At 44.8% G+C, this 17,613-nt stretch overlaps 4 protein-coding genes and 1 long non-coding RNA gene across 5 annotated transcripts; all 5 read right to left on the bottom strand.

The window, feature by feature from the left end:
- Positions 1–83: 83 nt before the first annotated feature.
- Positions 84–1,456, bottom strand: LOC143508207 (Ig-like V-type domain-containing protein FAM187A). The gene has a single exon (XM_076996703.1). It carries the CDS (start codon positions 1,439–1,441, stop codon positions 170–172), a length of 1,272 nt encoding a protein of 423 aa, XP_076852818.1. The 5' UTR covers positions 1,442–1,456; the 3' UTR covers positions 84–169.
- A 199-nt stretch (positions 1,457–1,655) lies between these two features.
- dnaaf19 (dynein axonemal assembly factor 19) lies at positions 1,656–4,222 on the bottom strand. Its single transcript, XM_076996704.1, has 3 exons — positions 3,415–4,222; positions 2,265–2,397; positions 1,656–2,163 (listed from the first exon to the last, which is right to left on the bottom strand). The coding sequence occupies exons 1-3, from the start codon at positions 3,555–3,557 to the stop codon at positions 1,660–1,662; spliced, it is 780 nt and encodes a 259-aa protein (XP_076852819.1). The 5' UTR covers positions 3,558–4,222; the 3' UTR covers positions 1,656–1,659.
- Positions 4,223–5,549: 1,327 nt separating this feature from the next.
- Positions 5,550–8,952, bottom strand: rpl23 (ribosomal protein L23). Its single transcript, XM_076996724.1, has 5 exons — positions 8,881–8,952; positions 8,315–8,398; positions 7,727–7,855; positions 6,080–6,193; positions 5,550–5,673 (listed from the first exon to the last, which is right to left on the bottom strand). Exons 1-5 carry the CDS (start codon positions 8,891–8,893, stop codon positions 5,591–5,593), a joined length of 423 nt encoding a protein of 140 aa, XP_076852839.1. The 5' UTR covers positions 8,894–8,952; the 3' UTR covers positions 5,550–5,590.
- A 1,389-nt stretch (positions 8,953–10,341) lies between these two features.
- Positions 10,342–12,695, bottom strand: LOC143508911 (von Willebrand factor C domain-containing protein 2-like). Its single transcript, XM_076997503.1, has 3 exons — positions 12,127–12,695; positions 11,574–11,703; positions 10,342–10,621 (listed from the first exon to the last, which is right to left on the bottom strand). Exons 1-3 carry the CDS (start codon positions 12,481–12,483, stop codon positions 10,356–10,358), a joined length of 753 nt encoding a protein of 250 aa, XP_076853618.1. The 5' UTR covers positions 12,484–12,695; the 3' UTR covers positions 10,342–10,355.
- A 1,527-nt stretch (positions 12,696–14,222) lies between these two features.
- LOC143508195 (uncharacterized) lies at positions 14,223–17,399 on the bottom strand. The gene is made up of 3 exons (XR_013129227.1): positions 17,062–17,399; positions 16,326–16,872; positions 14,223–14,384 (listed from the first exon to the last, which is right to left on the bottom strand). It is a non-coding gene; the product is annotated as an uncharacterized LOC143508195 (long non-coding RNA).
- Positions 17,400–17,613: the final 214 nt, after the last annotated feature.

The raw sequence follows: 17,613 nt of genomic DNA, 5'->3' as shown, positions 1-17,613 counted from the left end.
TTCCTCTCAAGTTATATAGTTTAAATATTAGATTATAGTTGTTTTTTCAACCTGAAAATATATTCATGACGTTTCACTTGTAATTAAGATTTCCTGTGAAAGTATTTTATTTTCGATTTTATACTTGCATAGGCATTCAAAGAAAACAGAAACAGCACAACTACATCTCTCATTTCTCTAGGCTAATGAATGGTTTAGCCCTTCGTTCATTACCAACGTGCCAAACAAATCTAACAGATATTATGACAAGAAACACAGCAGTTAGGCAGGCATAGCTAATGAGGATGGTCCTGAGGGCAAACAGAGACTCCGGGTCAGTGATCCTGCGTAGTTGGCCCATGCGTGCATACACAGCAAGCCTGATCTCTGCCACCTTCTTGCCCCTGAGCCAGCAGTAATAGGTACCGCCGTCCCGCCGCTGTGCAGGCTGGAAGTGCAGGTTCTGTCCTGTGTCTATGAACACACGCTGGCTCTTATTCAGACCCTCCATGTAGTGGGAACGGTAAAGGGGTGTAGGGCCTTTGTCCCATGCTACAACTCTCTGGGCCGTCGCCCCAGGACAGGAGAGGATGAGGTCCGTCTCCGCTGGGTGGTTGTGGTGGTAGACCGGAAGTCTCAGGGAATTAGATTCACCGTAAGCAAGGAAGTCCAGCAGAGCCTGCTGCTGTGGGCTGCTGGAGGGTCTTGGAGGGCATGGAGTCTGGCAGCTTCGCACGGCCAACTCTGCCCCATGGCTCCCGCCAGCCAGCCCGAAGCTCAGGGGAACAGCTGCGGAGCCGCAAGAGGTCACGTTCCTCGCCTGGCGAAGGTACCGCACCTGGAGGTACTGGCTGACGACATAACAAAGACCCACTCGTGTCTGCTCTCCCTTTATGCCGCAGCGGTCACACTCGGACCAGGGCCAGTAGTCGGTGAACACTCGATAGGGCTTCGCTTGGTCTGCCTGTGGTGCTCCGCTTGTGCGAACGAGGCTCCGGTTAAAGCGCACCCGTTCCACGTGCTGAACGTCCACGTCATAGCCGTAGAAGTACTCCCCCGAGCGCGTGCCGCAGACGTAATGGCCCGAGTCGCTCTCCTGCGCCATGAAGATGAGGAGGCTGAAGAGACGGATGCTGAAGCGTGAGCGTAGGGACTGGCCTCGGCCCACCTGGGACGAGTCCAGCACTGCAGTGCCCGCGAAGTCGGTGAGGACCCGCGAGTTCTGCGTGCCCAGAGATTTCTGGTAGTACCACACAACTGAGAGTACGTCTTCTGGCTTACAGCGACAGGGCAACTCGATGGTCATGTCGGCAACATACGCGGCGTTGTCGAACACCAGGAACGCAGGACATGCTCTGGTGGTGAAGATGTCCTCTTTATCCTCAGGGGCTTGATAGGCAGCCAATAGCCAAGGACACAGTGTCCAGACACACAGGAGAACTAAACAGGAACACACACTCATACCTATACCATATTTACTGCTTGCAGATAGACTTGGATTGTAGAGAATCTTCCTATGTCACTGTGTGCTGGCTCGTTACCATGGTAGCGAGGTTTGCTCATTGTGACCTAGAAATATTAGATAACTAACTGTTTCATATACTTCATATCATATGTCACAGCAACATAGTAAACTAGCTATTTCACTGAATACTTAAAGGCTATTTTCTCACAGAAATATCATGCACTCTCACAAAGTCCATACTTTGCCATCAGACATTTGAGTTTTCCTGCAACATCAGTCTTATCCTCTAATGTGTTCTCAGCACACCGTGTCTCTCCTGCCTCAGACAAGCCTGGATCCTCAGAGTAAATCCTCTGAGGGTTCTGAGGAGCAGTAGATGGCCGTCCTAATGCATCCCACAGCCTGTGGAAGAGACCTTCACAAGCTTTTTGCTCAGCTTGGCTCAAGAGAGACACGCTGAGGCTAAAGCGTCTGGTCTTAGAGAGGCCTTCCAGCAACCCCATCACCACAGCCTCATCTCCTGGCGACATGCACTGAGAAAGGATGACCAGGAACTCGCCTAGAAGACCAGACTCCACCTCCACGCTGAAAATTCCCTGCAACGTGTCTCCACCCAGCCTGACAAGGAGACCGTACTTTTCATTTGAACTTCCACCAAACCTGCGCCAATCTCTGCTGAACTCCAACGCAGTCGTTGGCTGGAAGTCAGACTGCAAAGGCTAGAAGATTAGGAAAAAAGCGAAATGAAGTGAAATATTTTTACTTTAAAATATTTTACTTCTTTATTTCGGATTATGTGATATAACTATGTGTAACTCACGGGGTCAATGTCAGCTGAGGCCCCTTTTTGCTCCTTATAACCTGCAGCAACTGAATTCCACGGCTGCTTGCGGGGCGCCGCGGTCGTGTCCCTTTTCTCTAGGGGTTTAAGGTGGGATGCCAGCACAATGTCCCTAAAACATAAAGACTCCAGGTTAGTGTCTTTTAGTCGTCCGTGAGGAGCTAAACCAAACTCCAACTTTGTTAGCCTAGCTAGTAGTGATGGGAATTTCAGAGTTGACTCTTTCGGCTCTTTGTTTTGCCACTTATTTCCAGTGGTAAAGAACAATGTTACCTACATTTTACATGACTATATGCACAAAAGAGTGCAAAAAAAGCTCAAAAACAGTGTTGCTGTGGCCAATTGTTTTCATGCTTGCCTTGTAATAACTCACTGATTGCACTCACACATTCAATTGTATCAATAAATTATTTTTTTATTTAAACACTTTATTAAAGCATCACTTGTGAACTCTGAAATATGGCCAATGGACGCCAAAAGGTAGGTTACAAAATAACTTACTATATTAAATAATCATTCATTTCTGGGTAATAAACAAATACTCTGGAAAGTGCAAAACAGCAGCATTCAACAGTAGTGATTAAAATAACCACAATTTGCAATATGTAACTGATTTAACCTTTTCAACTATTTTTGGAAGGCAGATTGGCATTTAGGAAGACCAAGTGCCTCAACTTGGAGGGGTTGATCCGGTTTCTTCTCTCTGTTATTATCTGCCCTGTTTTGAGAAAGATTCTTCAGAGGGTACTGATGTCGCTACAATACAGTACAATACAGTCGCCCTGCCATCCCCATGACCATGTACTAGCACTGTGCACACCCCATCCACCCCTCCCCTCCTTGCTTGGTGGTATAACCCTTTCGATGATTGGTTCCTCTGCTTGTTATTGTTCTCTGATTTGTTGAATGACAAGCCTTAGAAAAAAAATGGCTCGGTCTTAGAGGGGAACCAGCTCTCGTAGTTCACTTAAAAGAGCCGGCTCTTTGAACCGGTTCGTTCGTGACCGACACATCACTACTAGCTAGCTAACATGCGCTAATACTGACAGTCACCTGTAGCTCAGATTATGTGCGTTTAGCTCACACCTGTTAACTACACTTATCCAGCAGAAACGTTTAGTTGACTAACCTGAACTCCTCATAAGAAGCAACTTTTTGACGAATGGCGCGGAATTTCGCATCATTTTCTCTTTGATATTTCTTGTCCGCTTCCACCGCAATCTTCAGCTCTTTCTCAAGTGCCAAGAAGTCAATGATATCACTGTTCTCCATGCCCGAGCGACCAACACTATCTTCGAATAAAGTTACTTTACTGTTACTTTAAAACGCAGGTGAATGTACTGTTTGAGGTGGATGTGTACTACACAGATATGCTCCGGGTCGCTGTGTGGTTTACTAGGGAAGGGGCCACGACTCCTAAACAAAAAGGACACTATAGCAACGGGTTTAAACGGCCACGCCGGATCCGGTATCAGTATTTACCAGAGACCGTCCACATGTATAGTGGTTAAAAAAGGACCGTAGGCCTATACATATGCACTCCTGAGACCTTTGTGAACGTTTTCATTTTTTAAAGCTGGAAATTGAAAAATTCAGTTCGTTTAACAAAGATATAAAATCATTAACTTAAAATGTTAGATATAGTTTAAACCTGTCTGCATGTTTTGAACTGTCCATTTTCTGTTTGAGACCATCAACAGGTTAATTTTCAATTTGGATTCTGGCATTTTTGTCTGGTCCTGTTATCCAAGTTAAATTGAAGACTAAGCAAATGTTTGTTACGGTAGAAGACTAATAACCAAATACAAGTGAATATCGGTGAATTTGAATATCATCAAAAAGTTAATTTGTTTCAGAAATTCGATACAAAAAGTGAAACACATATATTACATCGATTCATGACCAATGAAGCCAATGAAAACCCAAAATCATTATATGAGACAATCAGAATATTATATAAGACCAACTGAAAAATAAATTTTTAATTCATAAATGTTGACTTACCTAAAAGAATGTACAGTAAATACTCAGTACTTGGTCGGGGCTCCTTTTGCATGAACTTCTGCATCAGTGTGGCATGAAGGTGATCAGCCTGTGGCACTGCTGAGATGTTATGGAAGCCCAGGTAGCTTTGATAGCAGCCTTCAACTGGCCTGCATTGTTGGATCTGGTGTGTCCCCCATAGATTCTCTGTAGGGTTTAGGTCAGGTGAGTTACCTGGCCAAACAAGCACAGTGATACTGTGGTTATTAAACCAGGTATTGGTACTATTGGCAGTGTGGACAGGTGCTCGGAAATTAATTTCCGTCCCCAAAACGCTTGTCGGCAGAGGGAAGCAAGAAGTGCTCTACAATGTCCTGGTAGACGGCTGTGCTGACTTTGGTTTTGATACAACCTGCACCAGAAGACGACGTGGCTTCCCAAACAATCACTGATTGAGGAAACTTCACACTAGACCTCAAGCAGCTTGGATTGTGTACCTCTCCTCCACTCGTCCTCCAGACTCTGGGACCTTGATTTACAAATGAAATGCAAATTTTACTTTCATCTGGAAACAACACCTTGGACCACTGAGCAACAGTCGTTCTTTTTCTTGGCCCAGCTAAGATACTTCTGGCATTGACTCTTAATAAAGAGTGGCTTGACACAAGGAATGCAGCAGTTGTAGCTCATGTCCTGGATACATCTGTCCGGTAGCTCTTGAAGCACCGACTCCAGCAGCAGTTCACTTCTTGTGAATGTCCAAGATTTTGAATGGCCTTTTCTTGAAAATCCTTTCAAAGTTGTAGTTCTCTGTTGTTTGTGCACCTTTTTCTACCACTATTTCTTTCCACTCAAATTTCAATTACTATGCTTGGATACAGCACCCTGAACAGCCAGCTTCTTTAGCAATGACCTTTTGTGGTATACCCTCCTTGTGGATTGTGTCAGACTGCCTTCTGGACATCGGTCAGGTCAGCAGTCTTCCCCATGATTGTGTAGCCTACTGAACCAGACTAAGGGCCCATTTCAAACACTTAGGAAGCCTTTGTAGGCATTTTGTGATTATTCTAATTTTCTTAAATTACTTTTGGGTTTTCATTGGCTTTAAGCCATATTCAAAATTAACAGATAAACACTTGAAATAGACCACTCCATTCATTATGAATCCGTGTTTCAATTTTTGTAACCACACAAAATCAGGAAGGCAAGTTAGGATTATCCCATGTCAAACATTTGAGAGGATACTGTTTTGAAATTAGAGGAAAATAACAGACACGTTAATGGACTTTATGAACATTTTATTGAAAATGCCAAAATGGAGGCTAGGCGATGCTGCCAGCATTAGACGCAATCCTGGGCCACAGATCTGCACATTCCTTCGCCACAGGGCCCGTGATGGCAGAGCCTAAGAAGCATAACAGGTGACAGGTGAACTACAGCCATTTCTGATGATGGATTATAAAACAGGATCAGGAGCTGTGGTTTAAAAACCAATATATGTAATATCTGGTTCACTATAGTGGAGATCATCAATATATTTTTCATGTGTTTTATATCCACCAGTGTAAACCTGATCCGAGATACTGAAGCTGGTTTGCGCACACCACTTGGTTCTAATCAAGGCAGGTGAACGCAGCGAAACGCTCAATTTATTCTGTCCCGTCACGGATTGAGAGTGAACAGTACAAACACTGCCATCTCACCCAAGAGCAACGGAGTTCACTATCTCCTTCCACGACATCTTGCTCAGACACTGATCAGACAAAGCAAGTGCTTTTATTAGAAGGAGACATTGCATTTAGATCACCTACCTTTCATTTCACCCTTGTTGTTCACTATGACCCCGGCATTATCTTCAAAGTATAAGAACACGCCGTCTTTTCGCCGGTACGACTTCCGCTGTCGTATCACCACCGCTGGATGCACTACAAAACAAAGACCAGGATAACTTTACATCTGAGGTGAAACAGAACATCTACATAACCGATTCAAAGCCAGGGACAGTGTTCCAGCGTGTATAGGGCACTAACACCACGCAGGAGTCAGCAAAGGAGAGCCTGTTTCAGTGAGAGCAGTACACTCCTCCAGAGACAGACGCATTTATTCTCGGAAATCAGCACTACAGCAGTAGAACAAGTGGACCTTCCGTGACTTGTAAGCCACAGTGAATTTGCATGGCTACTATCTGGGGCTTTGACCGATCTAGTCTCAGACCAGTACTACTGTAAATTTTATGTTGATCTGTCTGTGGTTTTTTGCACTTCTAGGTAGAAGCTTTAATTCCTGTTGTTCAAGTGAGTCTGTGTTGATTTGGAATACTAGGTAATGGCATTGATTCTTGTCTGGCTCAAGGGTATCCTGAATTGTGACCTATCTATGCGACTATCTAGGATGCATTCTGTGACTCTGCACTTTGTAAGTCACTCAGCATAAGAGCACCTACTAAATGCCCTAAATGTAAATGTACGACAAAAGCACAGAGAAATCTCAGACCAGAAAAAACAAACTGTTACTAAAAAATCCGAGAAGTATTATGGCTGTCTAACTATTCAGTCAGATGCCTTCAGTCAGATGTGTAACATATTCCACTATTTCAGTAATTTTCAGTGTCAAATTTACTGCTGTCCCTAGAATACACGTCTTCACAAGAGGTGTATACTGCACCCAGACCGGTCACATGAGGTTTTAAAACTGTCCCATCACGGATTGAGATTGAACAGCACGCAGTTAAAACTGTCATCTCACCCATTAGCAACGGAACTTATTATATCCTTCCATGACGTCTTGCTCAGCCACTAACCAGACACAGCAAGTGCTTTTAAGAAGGAACTACAGAGACCATGGCACTGATGAACAGGCAAGCTCTTAAGACTTTTTTAGCAGAGTAAACAGGTAACAAGGCCTACAAACGCTTGAATTATATTTGACTATATTACTATAACATTATATTATAATATTTGACTATTTACTGCTGTCCCTAGAATACACGTCTTCACAAGAGGTGTATACTGCACCCAGACTGGTCACATGAGGTTTTAAAACACTATGTCTTCACTGGACACATGAAATCACTCAACCATAAGGTATTGCAAACTAAAGCAATACACCAGTATTGGTTAAAATGGTTTCAGGATGTTCAGTTAGACTGGACTGAAAAAAAATCACTCCATAGCGTTCCTCAGGGTGTATTTCCAGGTCATGACCTGAATTCTGAATGAAACAGCTTTCGTGTGCAGTTGAGGTCTGAAACACTCCTTTAAGGGTATAGTTCTGCATACAACACTCCTTTTAATAGTGATTCAGGTGACCATGATTGCTTGCAGTATACATGTAGTATTAACTCCCCAGTCATACTACTGTTGGTTAAAAGCTGCTTGTAAGCTGTGCTACAAGAGCGGGATCACGGGACGGCCGGTCTACCGGGACGGCAGGTCTACCGGGACGGCAGGTCTACTCACCCTTCTTCCTGAGCTCTGGCTTCCCCTTCTTTACTGTTGCCATGACCATGTCTCCCACACCGGCAGCAGGAAGCCTGTTCAGGCGACCTTTGATGCCTTTGACGGAGATGATGTACAGGTTCTTCGCACCTGAGGGCATCGGTACAGATTAGTATGCGTATAATACGACAGGCGCGCACGCACACACAGTGCTCTACTACACACAAAACTGTACCGTCACGGATTGAGATTGAACAGCACGCAGTTAAAACTCTGTCATCTCACCCATTAGCAACGGAACTTATTATATCCTTCCATGACGTCTTGCTCAGCCACTAACCAGACACAGCAAGTGCTTTTAAGAAGGAACTGCAGAGACCCATAGCACTGATGAACAGGCAAGCTCTTAAACTATTTTTTAGCAGAGTAAACAGGTCACAAGGCCTACAAATGCTTGAATTATATTTGACATTACAAGGTTTAAAAACATGTGCCTTGACGATCTACCCAAAACGGCAGCATTAAATTCTACGCCCAAACGTCCCCGTGAAGTCCCGCAGATCAGGTCGGTAATCGCGGTGTTGGGTGACGGGCATCAGGGCGCCGTACCTGTGTTGTCAGCGCAGTTGATGACCGCTCCGACTGGGAGACCCAGCGAGATGCGGAACTTGGCCCCAGAAGCCCCACCACGTCCTGAAAGCGACGAACATCTTTAGCTCAACATCACATACACACATAAAGATTAACATCTTTAGCTCAACATCTACGGGCAGGTCGGATAACTCCAGCACAGGCCGCACATCACTACGCATGCGTGTTAGCCAGCTAGCTACAACTAGCCATCTCACCCGAGATAGCCCAACTACTTTAAATGACACAAATTACACGATTCTCTGATAATTAAACACATAACTACGCAATATTGTATTGTAGATCTACGTAGGTTTTGTAGAAATTGCAAATTCTCATTCAGAAATCGGTCAACGTGAATTCTGTAGCTAAACTAAAACGGCAACAACCCTATATTGACATTTCTTAGTTATAAAAACGATTTAAAACTTAATACACACAACATCGTAGGTGCACATATTTGTTGCAACGATGAGACCGTTTCTTATATGCAGAAGGCTGTCTAACTTCAAGGATTAGTGTGGATTTAGTGATTCTTACTTTACCTCTCTTAGACATTGTCGCTGGACAGGGGAAAAGGAAGAAGGAGAAAAGGACGCTGGGAAATAAAGTTGCGCATACCACAGAGATCAGCGCGTCCGACAAACACGATCTCGCTCTTATTTGCGCCCCCTAGTGTTTTCGGAGGCTTATTGCCTTATTGCAATGAATTTTAACCCTCAAACACTTTTCACGTAAGTACAGCTTGACCATGCATACTAATAAATTGATAATGATAATGAATTGCTATTGATTATTGCTAGCTCATACCAACCCCCCCAAAATAAAACTAGAATTGCCAGCATCTTATAGGCCTTTTAGGTATAGAACATTAATTAGTTTAAACCTTGTTATTATCACTACTGATTTTTCCATAAAATAACATAAATCAGCTATGACTACATAGCTGTGAAGATAATGTCTGTGAAATTAAGTATGTTGATCACTTTAAAATGTTGACATGGAATCCACCAGAGAGAACCTATGATGAACTTAATCCTGTTTAAACAACAACTTTATTTGATATGATAAAAACAATAAAAACAAAATGTTATTTTATAGACTTTGTATGTATTAAAACATTTTGGAATAACGCAACAAAAACTAAAGAAAGGAAACGATCAGTGACATAAAAGTCTTGTGTTGATAACCAGCAAATAATGGATAAAGAGAGAGAGACCTGAGTTGATTGCAGAACAAGTTATTTCTGTGTGAAGTCTAGCCTTTTAAATGGGACTTTTGTATGGAGATAAGACGATAAGGAGACAAGTATTCTTTTCATCCTCAAAATGTGATTTTATTCTTGAGATACATTAAACACGTTGAGTTTAATTTACCACAGCTAAACGTAATTCTACAAGATACCTATGATTGATCATTTTTATGAAAGCGTGGCTTCTTACAGGATAAGAGTGTGACAAAACAGAAAAGACTCTTCTTCTGTCCAAGAAACCTCACAGAATATTTTGCCACATGACTACAAAACAATAGTATACTGTTAACATTTTACAATGTAACATGTGAACAGAGTGGACACTGCACGGTTAATCAGAGATGCAACTTAAGTGTGATTCTAGGTTACAGCACATAGCTCTTGTGTCCTAGCAGTGGCTAAGGGAGCACTGGACCCCTTCCTGTTTCTCTATTCTAACAGTTCCAGCTCTTCATGAGATGTGTTAGAACAGGGAAATGCAGAAATGTGCCTTGCGCTGGGTACCCAGGAGAACCACCAGCAGGTAGAATAACATTTCTGCTGACACACTTCCCAGAATGCACCCTACTGTAACATGGTGCATGTACGTGTGTTTTGGCATTGTTCCCTCCGGCAGTCACAGCTCTGAGGGGGGTGGAGGAGGTCAGCGCTGGCTGTCAACCCAGCACAGGTTGTGCTTATCCTGGCCGCCAGCACATGCCTAGCTACCCCCCTCACCACCCTCCCCCCGCGCCTCCCCTGCCCACCCGGAAGACCCCCGCCAGGCCCTCATGGGATGACTTCCAGCCTGGGCCGGAGCTCTCTCTCTCGCTCTCTCTCCCGTGCTCTCTCTCGCTCTCTCTCGCGCTCCTCCATCTGCTCGACCGAGTCCTCGGCGCCGGTGCCGTCGTCCGGCTGCTGGCGCCGCTCACAGGTGGCGTGTGGGTGCGTGTGCCACGTCCCGTCACGGTAAGTGCAGTAGCACACGGTCCACTCGTCCACCTCCACCCGCTCACCCACCGGGATGATGCGGTTTCCCGCAAAGCAGTTTGGACCTTTAAGGAAGAAATGTGAGCGTCTGGTTAGCAGAGGAAGCATGTCGCCGAGGAATCAGTACGTCTGCTTCAGGGTGCTTCACACAATCCTCAACCTGGGAAACGTAGTAGAGTGAGAACGAGGAGAATGTTACTGGTGGTCCAGTAATGTGGTGAACTTCGTGTGAAGATGCTAGTCAGTGTCACAGCTTGGGAACTCATATCTGGCTCTGGAAGAAGTGATTCTACCAGCACATCACGTCAGCATGAATAAGTGAATGCATCTGGACTCACTGGCGTGTTTGCATGTAGAAAAGCAGTGACCCAAAAACCACTAGCAATGCAGCCAAAGAAGTGGAAAGAGACCCAAGAAGTTCTGTGTGTTTCTTGACTGAACTGCATGGTCGAAACTCAAGTTAAAGAAATAGGCAGAAACATTTAAAGTGCAGAATATGCGATGATATGCATAAAACTAAGACATGGCAAGCATAAAAGCTCATATTCTGTATTTGACCTAATTTTCCATCACTTTACTCAGAGTGAGTTTGCAACAAAATAAGTAGGGCATTATGAATGTAAACACACACACATACACACACACACAATCTGTTGTGCTCGTGCCGTCTGTCACTACGGATGGTCCCAGAGTATCCCACCAGGCTGTGGGCTAGTTTCTATTTTAGGAGAGCAGGTCAGTAGTAAGCAGGCTATTGAATCTATGGAATAATTCCATTGCGTCATCATTTTTTCCATTGCACCCTCCTGTACCTACCATAGCTAACAGTTTAACTAACATTTTTTGTGGCATTTTCAACAAACTACAACACACATAAAACGTCTTTATGAATACGCACGCGTAACACCTATTAGATGAGAGAGGGCCGATCTCTCGGCGCACGAGATATGAGATTTGTGATGTGCAGATATGAGATTGAGTCATGTGCGCTGGGCTGTGCGCGCGTGCGTCTCTCACCGTTCTTGCACACAGGACAGCAGTGGTTCGGTTCGTATGTGGGGTTCACGCAATGCAGGGCCGGGCATTCCGATATGCTGCAGTACACTTGCCTATTCGCTTCGCAGCGGCACCGCTCGCATGGAGATAACTGCTCAACATACCAGCATAAAATGATGTGATTTTCAGTAAGCATACACTGTAAGAAACGCGTCTTTATACGTTGCCGTACATTAAAAACTTATATACATATATAAAACTTATATAAATATATATAAATAAACTTTAATATAAGCTAAGTTACGCTAATTAGTGACGACTGAAACACCATACTGCTGGATCTCCTAAAAAAAAACTTCTCGAGTGGGAGCATTTAGACAGCCTTCAGGACTATATTCAATAACTTTTGATGAATTGTTACATTAATTGCTAATATTTTAAGAAAGTTTAGTTTAAATGTAACAAACTTCTAAACTGTCTCTCACAAAAGTACATACGTAAGCACACACGCACTCGTATACATATTCACCAATCCTTTCCCCAGTTCTCAATATGTATACCCTTGATAACTCACCTTAAATTCCTCGAGGAGTCTGTAGGTCTTCCCGCCATACACACACACTTTACTGACTGCTTCACACACGGGACAACAGGACTTGTATCTAATGCGCGTGCATCGCGGGTGTATACGCGGGCACTTGGGCCGAATGCACACCGGTCCGTCTTCTGTACAGGTGCAGGGGCACGCGGTCGATGCTGGATGATAAACGTCTCCGATGTTATAGACAAAACCCTGATCGTCCATGCAAAATTTTCCTCTGTAGTCCCAGAACTCGTATTCTAAATCAGATTTGGAGGAATATTCTGAAGTGGATTGGAGAATTACGCACTGAAGTGCAAACGACAGGCGCAGCGCGATAGTGCGCGTCATCACTGTTCAAAGTTATGGTCTGGTTTGTTATCCCTCGCTTTTCTAAAGCACGGACGGTCGTTTCGACTTCTGCCTCACGCGCAGGCGACTGAGCAATAGTTAACTCTGTTCGACGCCTATAGGCTACACAATGGATACCCTAAATATCTGTGAGACATTATGAGACATTTCCGGAATAATAATTAGCCATCTGCTTCTCACCCTAGCAACCCTTATGCACAAAGAATGCCACAAAAAATCATTTCTACGTATCATATTTATGTATATGAGATATATGCTACATTACACAATTCATATATTTACAGTCACTATTAAAAAGATGATTTAACAATGAAATACTTGTAGGTTGGCTACTTGACAAATAGCTGTCAAACTCTTTCTCTCTTTTTCTTTCTTTCTTTTGGAAGTATCAGTTTCCTTCGATGAGTCAGAGGGTTCTGTTCCAGTTGGAGACACAATGGCTCTCAAGTAAAGCACATTACATTTTAAATGATACTAAACAAAATAAAAAAAACAGGATACAGATTCTCAAAGCTCCTTTTCTAAGGAGTAAAATGTTAGAGTTTTACTTTTGTTTTTGGAATTGTCCTCCTGATGTTTTGATCAGACTTTGTGGTCAGACATTATCCACCTGCTCCTCTCCCACAGGGCTGGATGGGGTGACAGCAACAGCAGGGCTCCATTGATCTGCCCTTCTCTGTATTCTCCACGTCCTCAATCGTTTACAGCGTGCTCCATCCTGTTGAAGGTGATTCTGGAGAGGCACCAACCGGCTCAGATGTTGCCTGTCCAGTTTCCTCCAGAACCAGCAGCTTCAGCCCTAAAGATCCTGCCAGGACGCCCTGATCCTCCCACCGCTCCACTGACAACAGCTTCAGTGGTCGCTTTTGTAAGCTCAGCATTTTCTTCCCAAGAACCAGAACTTGTGCACTTGGTCCATCCGCCCACCACCACCACCACCACCACCGCCACCACAAGCCACCGCCTCCCTCTTGCACCAAATTAGCCGCCTCTGACTGACCTGAGTTGAACCATCGTAGCTTCCCAGCCAGCTGGAGATCCGTCCATCATCAGGAAACACACCTGGTCACAGCAGCGACACCGATGAGCTTTTATGGGTGAAGGCAGCGAGCTGCTTTCCAACGGCGCCGCACTTAACCCAAAGTCCACGCAGGCAGCCAGCTGCCCCAGCTGTGGTGCTGATGCTGAGGGTTGTTGACTCCAGCGGTTGGTCTCCCCTCACCGAACAGTCCTGCCTCTACCTCATACCCCATCGCCTCAGGTTCACAGCACCGATACACGCAGTGTCCTCTTTTCTTACCCCGCCAACACACTAGTTGCTTCTACGCCACGCCCTCCAGAGCCGCTTGGCACGTCGTCCCCTTGCGGAGGTCCTGTGTCGTGTGGCACTGGATTATTCGCTGTTCCTCAACGACGGCTGCGGTGCGGCTAGCTGGACGGGTTCCCTCACTTCCTCTGGCGGAAGCCTCTCAGGACGTAGCCTGGTGCCAGCTCTCCCTGTGCGTCCCCCTTAAACGCTGGCTACGCCGTCACACTCAGTTCCACCTCCACCTCACACATCCGCCCGCAGCCTCTGCCGCTCCGCGAGCAGCCATAGGACGGCCGGGAGGGTCTGTGTCGAACGCCACAAGGTGCACCACAAGACAACTGCATCATGGTGACAGCCACTGTCCAGCTGCAATGCCAAGCAACCATTCGTAGCTGTGCAGTGAATGGCTCCCACATACCTTCACCTTTGAAGCTCGGGAGGCGGATGTGTGTGAGATCCGGTGCACCACCAGCCACCTCACTCTGGGCCCGTCAGGCAGGGGAAGGCGTAACATATCGAGTTCGTTGATGCGCTGATCGATCCCTTTAAACTCAGCAGCTGCATCCCACTTCTGATGTCAGCGTCAGCACAAAGAGAGACATTCAAAGACATCAAGGCTTCAGTCAATGCTTTACTTGGTAATTGTTGCAATGAACACAGCCACATGGCAGCCATGTAAACATATATAGGCGTACTCCTGGCCAAAAAATGGGCCAAAAAACAAATGGACCAAATGGGTCAAGGAGCCCCTCCCCCCTCCCCAAATTACTGCAGCAAAACCCATGATGGGCAAATGGTGACACAGGTCTCAGGAGTTCTTGTTCATTTTTATTTGATTGACGGGATCAATCAATTTTAATAGATTCATTTTATCAATAAATCTATCTATGATTTGTTCTTAGGACTACAAAATTTGGGTTTGGTTCATTTTTTACCCAGAACATACATACACACACACACACACACACACACACACACACACACACACACACACAGAGTGAATACTGTAAGCTATTAGCGCTGTCAAAGTACCCACATTGTTGTAAGACAATAACACAATGATCCTTTTGTAATTTTATTTTGAAGTGAATTTGGGCATTTCTATAAATACATGTTTGTATATGAGGGAAGATGTACCAGCTTTGGTCTAGAGCAGTTCTAGCAATGTCAGCTACAGTTGCAGGTCAAAATGCAGCTTCTTGAGGTGGCGATTGGAAGAGTAGCAGAGCCCTCTAGTGGCAATCATCAGCCACTACAGGACATGCGGTTTCCAGGAAGCCTATCAGCCTATCTGGTTCTGCTCATTCTCAGGTGTATGATTCAATTTAGAGAAGATGTGACGCACAATGTTTGCTTGCTGATGTTCATGATAAAATGCTCAACACTGTATGGCCCATCAGAACATCATTTTTCTAAATATTCTTGAACAGGGTTAAGTAATGAGGCAAGTACACGTTACTCGTTTGATGACTGCAGGCCATCTGAGTGAAACCCTAAGCTTTTTTGTATACCAGAATTTTTAGTAAATGAAACTAACAGCATCATGTTTTATGTCATTGATGTCCAGTATGAGATCCAGTCCCATGAGTCCAGGTCCAGTCTCTTCACACAACACACACAGGCCAAAAGTGCTTATCTGCATATGCAAATGAAAGCACTCTCAAACCAATACTTGTGAAGTACACATTTGAAGGGATGTCAGGCCCCCTCTGGAGAGGACCTGTATATAATTGGTATCCAAGCCCACTACTGCCATCATTTCCTGTCCAGCACTGAGATACTGGTGTACATTCCATTCCCACCAGTGAGGAATGAAAAAAGATTTAATAAACAAACAAAACAAACAAAAAGATAGTGATGTATTGACATGGTTACACTTTCTGTTTTTATAAATAGAACGGTTAGTTAAACTCACATTTTGTAGTTTATAGTGTTTTAGTTTATGTCTTTTGTGTTTTAATGGATGGTGGTTTGAGTTCTTGAGCTGTACTCGAGGCTCAAGTAGGGCTGTGCAGAACTGTGTTTGTTTCATTAGTGCGTTTAGGCATGTGGGAGCTAGTCCAGGTTTGGCTTTGTGGATGTGAATCTGTGTATTAAGTGTGATGCTTTGGGCAGCAGTGAGAGCTGCACAAGAGGGAGACATGAAGACAAAGGGAAGCATGGACACGGGACGAGCTGCATGGGTCTGGTGGCACAAAGAAGACCTGCCGGATCAACTTACAGTGGAGCAGTTTTGATATGATAAGGGACTGAACAACCTCCTGAGTGGCATCTGAGCAGAGAAAGTGCCGGAATTTCCTATTCCTGTAACCATGAACTTGACTGAGTTAAGTTAGCAATATGAGGGGGCATTTATAGTTGGTTATCCAGACAAGGTTGATGACCAAGTAGTAGATCCTCAATAGGAAGAGGTTATAAGGTCAGGGTCTTTTCCAGTGCCTTATGAGCAACTGCAACTTTGTACACACATACCTTTGGACACACACGTGTACCTTGGCGTGAGCACACCCACCTTTCTAGTCGCCTACTGTGCTTCAAGATCCTCCGTCACTCCAAACACAAGCAGAGCTCCAGCCTTAATGTGCTGTTCCCAGCCCCATCTCCTACTTCACTATGTAGAGTCAAATAATTTCAGAATCATATTGCCATTTCATTTCCTATCATGATCATATAATTACTTATAAATTATTACTTTGTGTGTACGTCAATTACATATTCAGTTAAATATTTAGTCCCAAAGCCCAGAAATCCAAAGTGAATACAGGAAGAAAATAATAAAACGGCATTCAGTGCTGGTTCCGTCGAGGAAAAGTAAGAGTTGTTCTGAGATGGTCGCCCATGTCGCGAGGCTTACGCAGCTGGAGGCGGGGTTAGAGCTGTTACGTCTTCATTGACCGTAATAACAGAAAGATGCATTGCAGACAGATCTTTTAAAGTCATTAGCACGTGCTAAACAGTCACAACTCCCCAAGTCCGAGCAGTTCAAAGGCAAGCAGAGTCCAGTGTGGCAGCTGGCTCTGTCAGATCAGACGACAGGAAGTCACACCGGACGAAAGGACCTGCAGGTAAAAATAGGGCAGGGTGATTGAAACCAGGGGAGAGTTGTTAGTAAAAAAACATATATATAGGCTATATCACACACACACACACACACACACACACACACACACACACACACACACACACACACACACACACACACACACACACATATATACTACCAGAGAGAAACACAGGAAGACTGAAACCTGGAGTGTTTTGGGGAGACGTGAAGGAGGCAGACGGCAGACACGTGAGCCAATCCCAAGGCATGTCCACGGAAGTAACGAAGAGATGGACCAGTTCGGCTAGCCAGGTCAGGGACTGAAACCTGTGTCTGCACTAAACCTGAGGCCCCAGCAGGAAACACTAAAGCCTCCAGAGAGGTGGAGGTGGTTGACTGGAGAAGACTGGATTGGGAGTAACTACCCCCCGCAAAGATCAACTTGAGGAGAAACACAAGGTACAACAGACCCTGAAAGAACAGGAGAGAAATAGATTCACAAGAGCCAGAAACAAACAATGTTTCCCAGCGAGCTTGGGTACGTGTAGCATATACCAAGACTTTGCCTTTGCAAAGCTCCTTATATAATAAGGTGGACTAACCTGAGGGGGATTAGACTAACGAGTCATGATTCATTCCTGGCTCGTTGCTTCCCTCTGGTGGCCGTCTGCTTGTGCTGCAAGCCACCCGTTACAATGATACCCGTTACAATCTGATGTTCCTCTGGTGTTCCTAAACTGACCTCGTTGGAGACGCC

This window comes from Brachyhypopomus gauderio, chromosome 2 (assembly GCF_052324685.1).
Source record: "Brachyhypopomus gauderio isolate BG-103 chromosome 2, BGAUD_0.2, whole genome shotgun sequence".
Lineage (NCBI taxonomy): Eukaryota > Metazoa > Chordata > Actinopteri > Gymnotiformes > Hypopomidae > Brachyhypopomus > Brachyhypopomus gauderio.
The sequence above is the reverse complement of the archived record's forward strand: the minus strand, read 5'-3'. Positions and strand labels throughout refer to the sequence as shown.

What these genes read in the sequence shown, in the direction of transcription:
- LOC143508207 (XM_076996703.1), bottom strand. Translation starts at nt 1,441, where the DNA reads ATGAGTGTGTGTTCCTGTTTAGTTCTCCTGTGTGTCTGGACACTGTGT.
- dnaaf19 (XM_076996704.1), bottom strand. Translation starts at nt 3,557, where the DNA reads ATGGAGAACAGTGATATCATTGACTTCTTGGCACTTGAGAAAGAGCTG. An exon ending in GCTTCTTATGAGGAGTTCAG is followed by an intron (nt 2,398 to 3,414) that starts GTTAGTCAACTA and finishes TTTATGTTTTAG; the next exon opens with GGACATTGTGCTGGCATCCC. An exon ending in CCTCAGCTGACATTGACCCC is followed by an intron (nt 2,164 to 2,264) that starts GTGAGTTACACA and finishes CTAATCTTCTAG; the next exon opens with CCTTTGCAGTCTGACTTCCA.
- rpl23 (XM_076996724.1), bottom strand. An exon ending in GCCAGAGCTCAGGAAGAAGG is followed by an intron (nt 6,194 to 7,726) that starts GTGAGTAGACCT and finishes TTTGTTTTGTAG; the next exon opens with TGCATCCAGCGGTGGTGATA. An exon ending in CAACAAGGGTGAAATGAAAG is followed by an intron (nt 5,674 to 6,079) that starts GTAGGTGATCTA and finishes TATGCTTCTTAG; the next exon opens with GCTCTGCCATCACGGGCCCT.
- LOC143508911 (XM_076997503.1), bottom strand. Translation starts at nt 12,483, where the DNA reads ATGACGCGCACTATCGCGCTGCGCCTGTCGTTTGCACTTCAGTGCGTA. An exon ending in GACTCCTCGAGGAATTTAAG is followed by an intron (nt 11,704 to 12,126) that starts GTGAGTTATCAA and finishes TATGTTGAGCAG; the next exon opens with TTATCTCCATGCGAGCGGTG. An exon ending in CTGTCCTGTGTGCAAGAACG is followed by an intron (nt 10,622 to 11,573) that starts GTGAGAGACGCA and finishes TCTTCCTTAAAG; the next exon opens with GTCCAAACTGCTTTGCGGGA.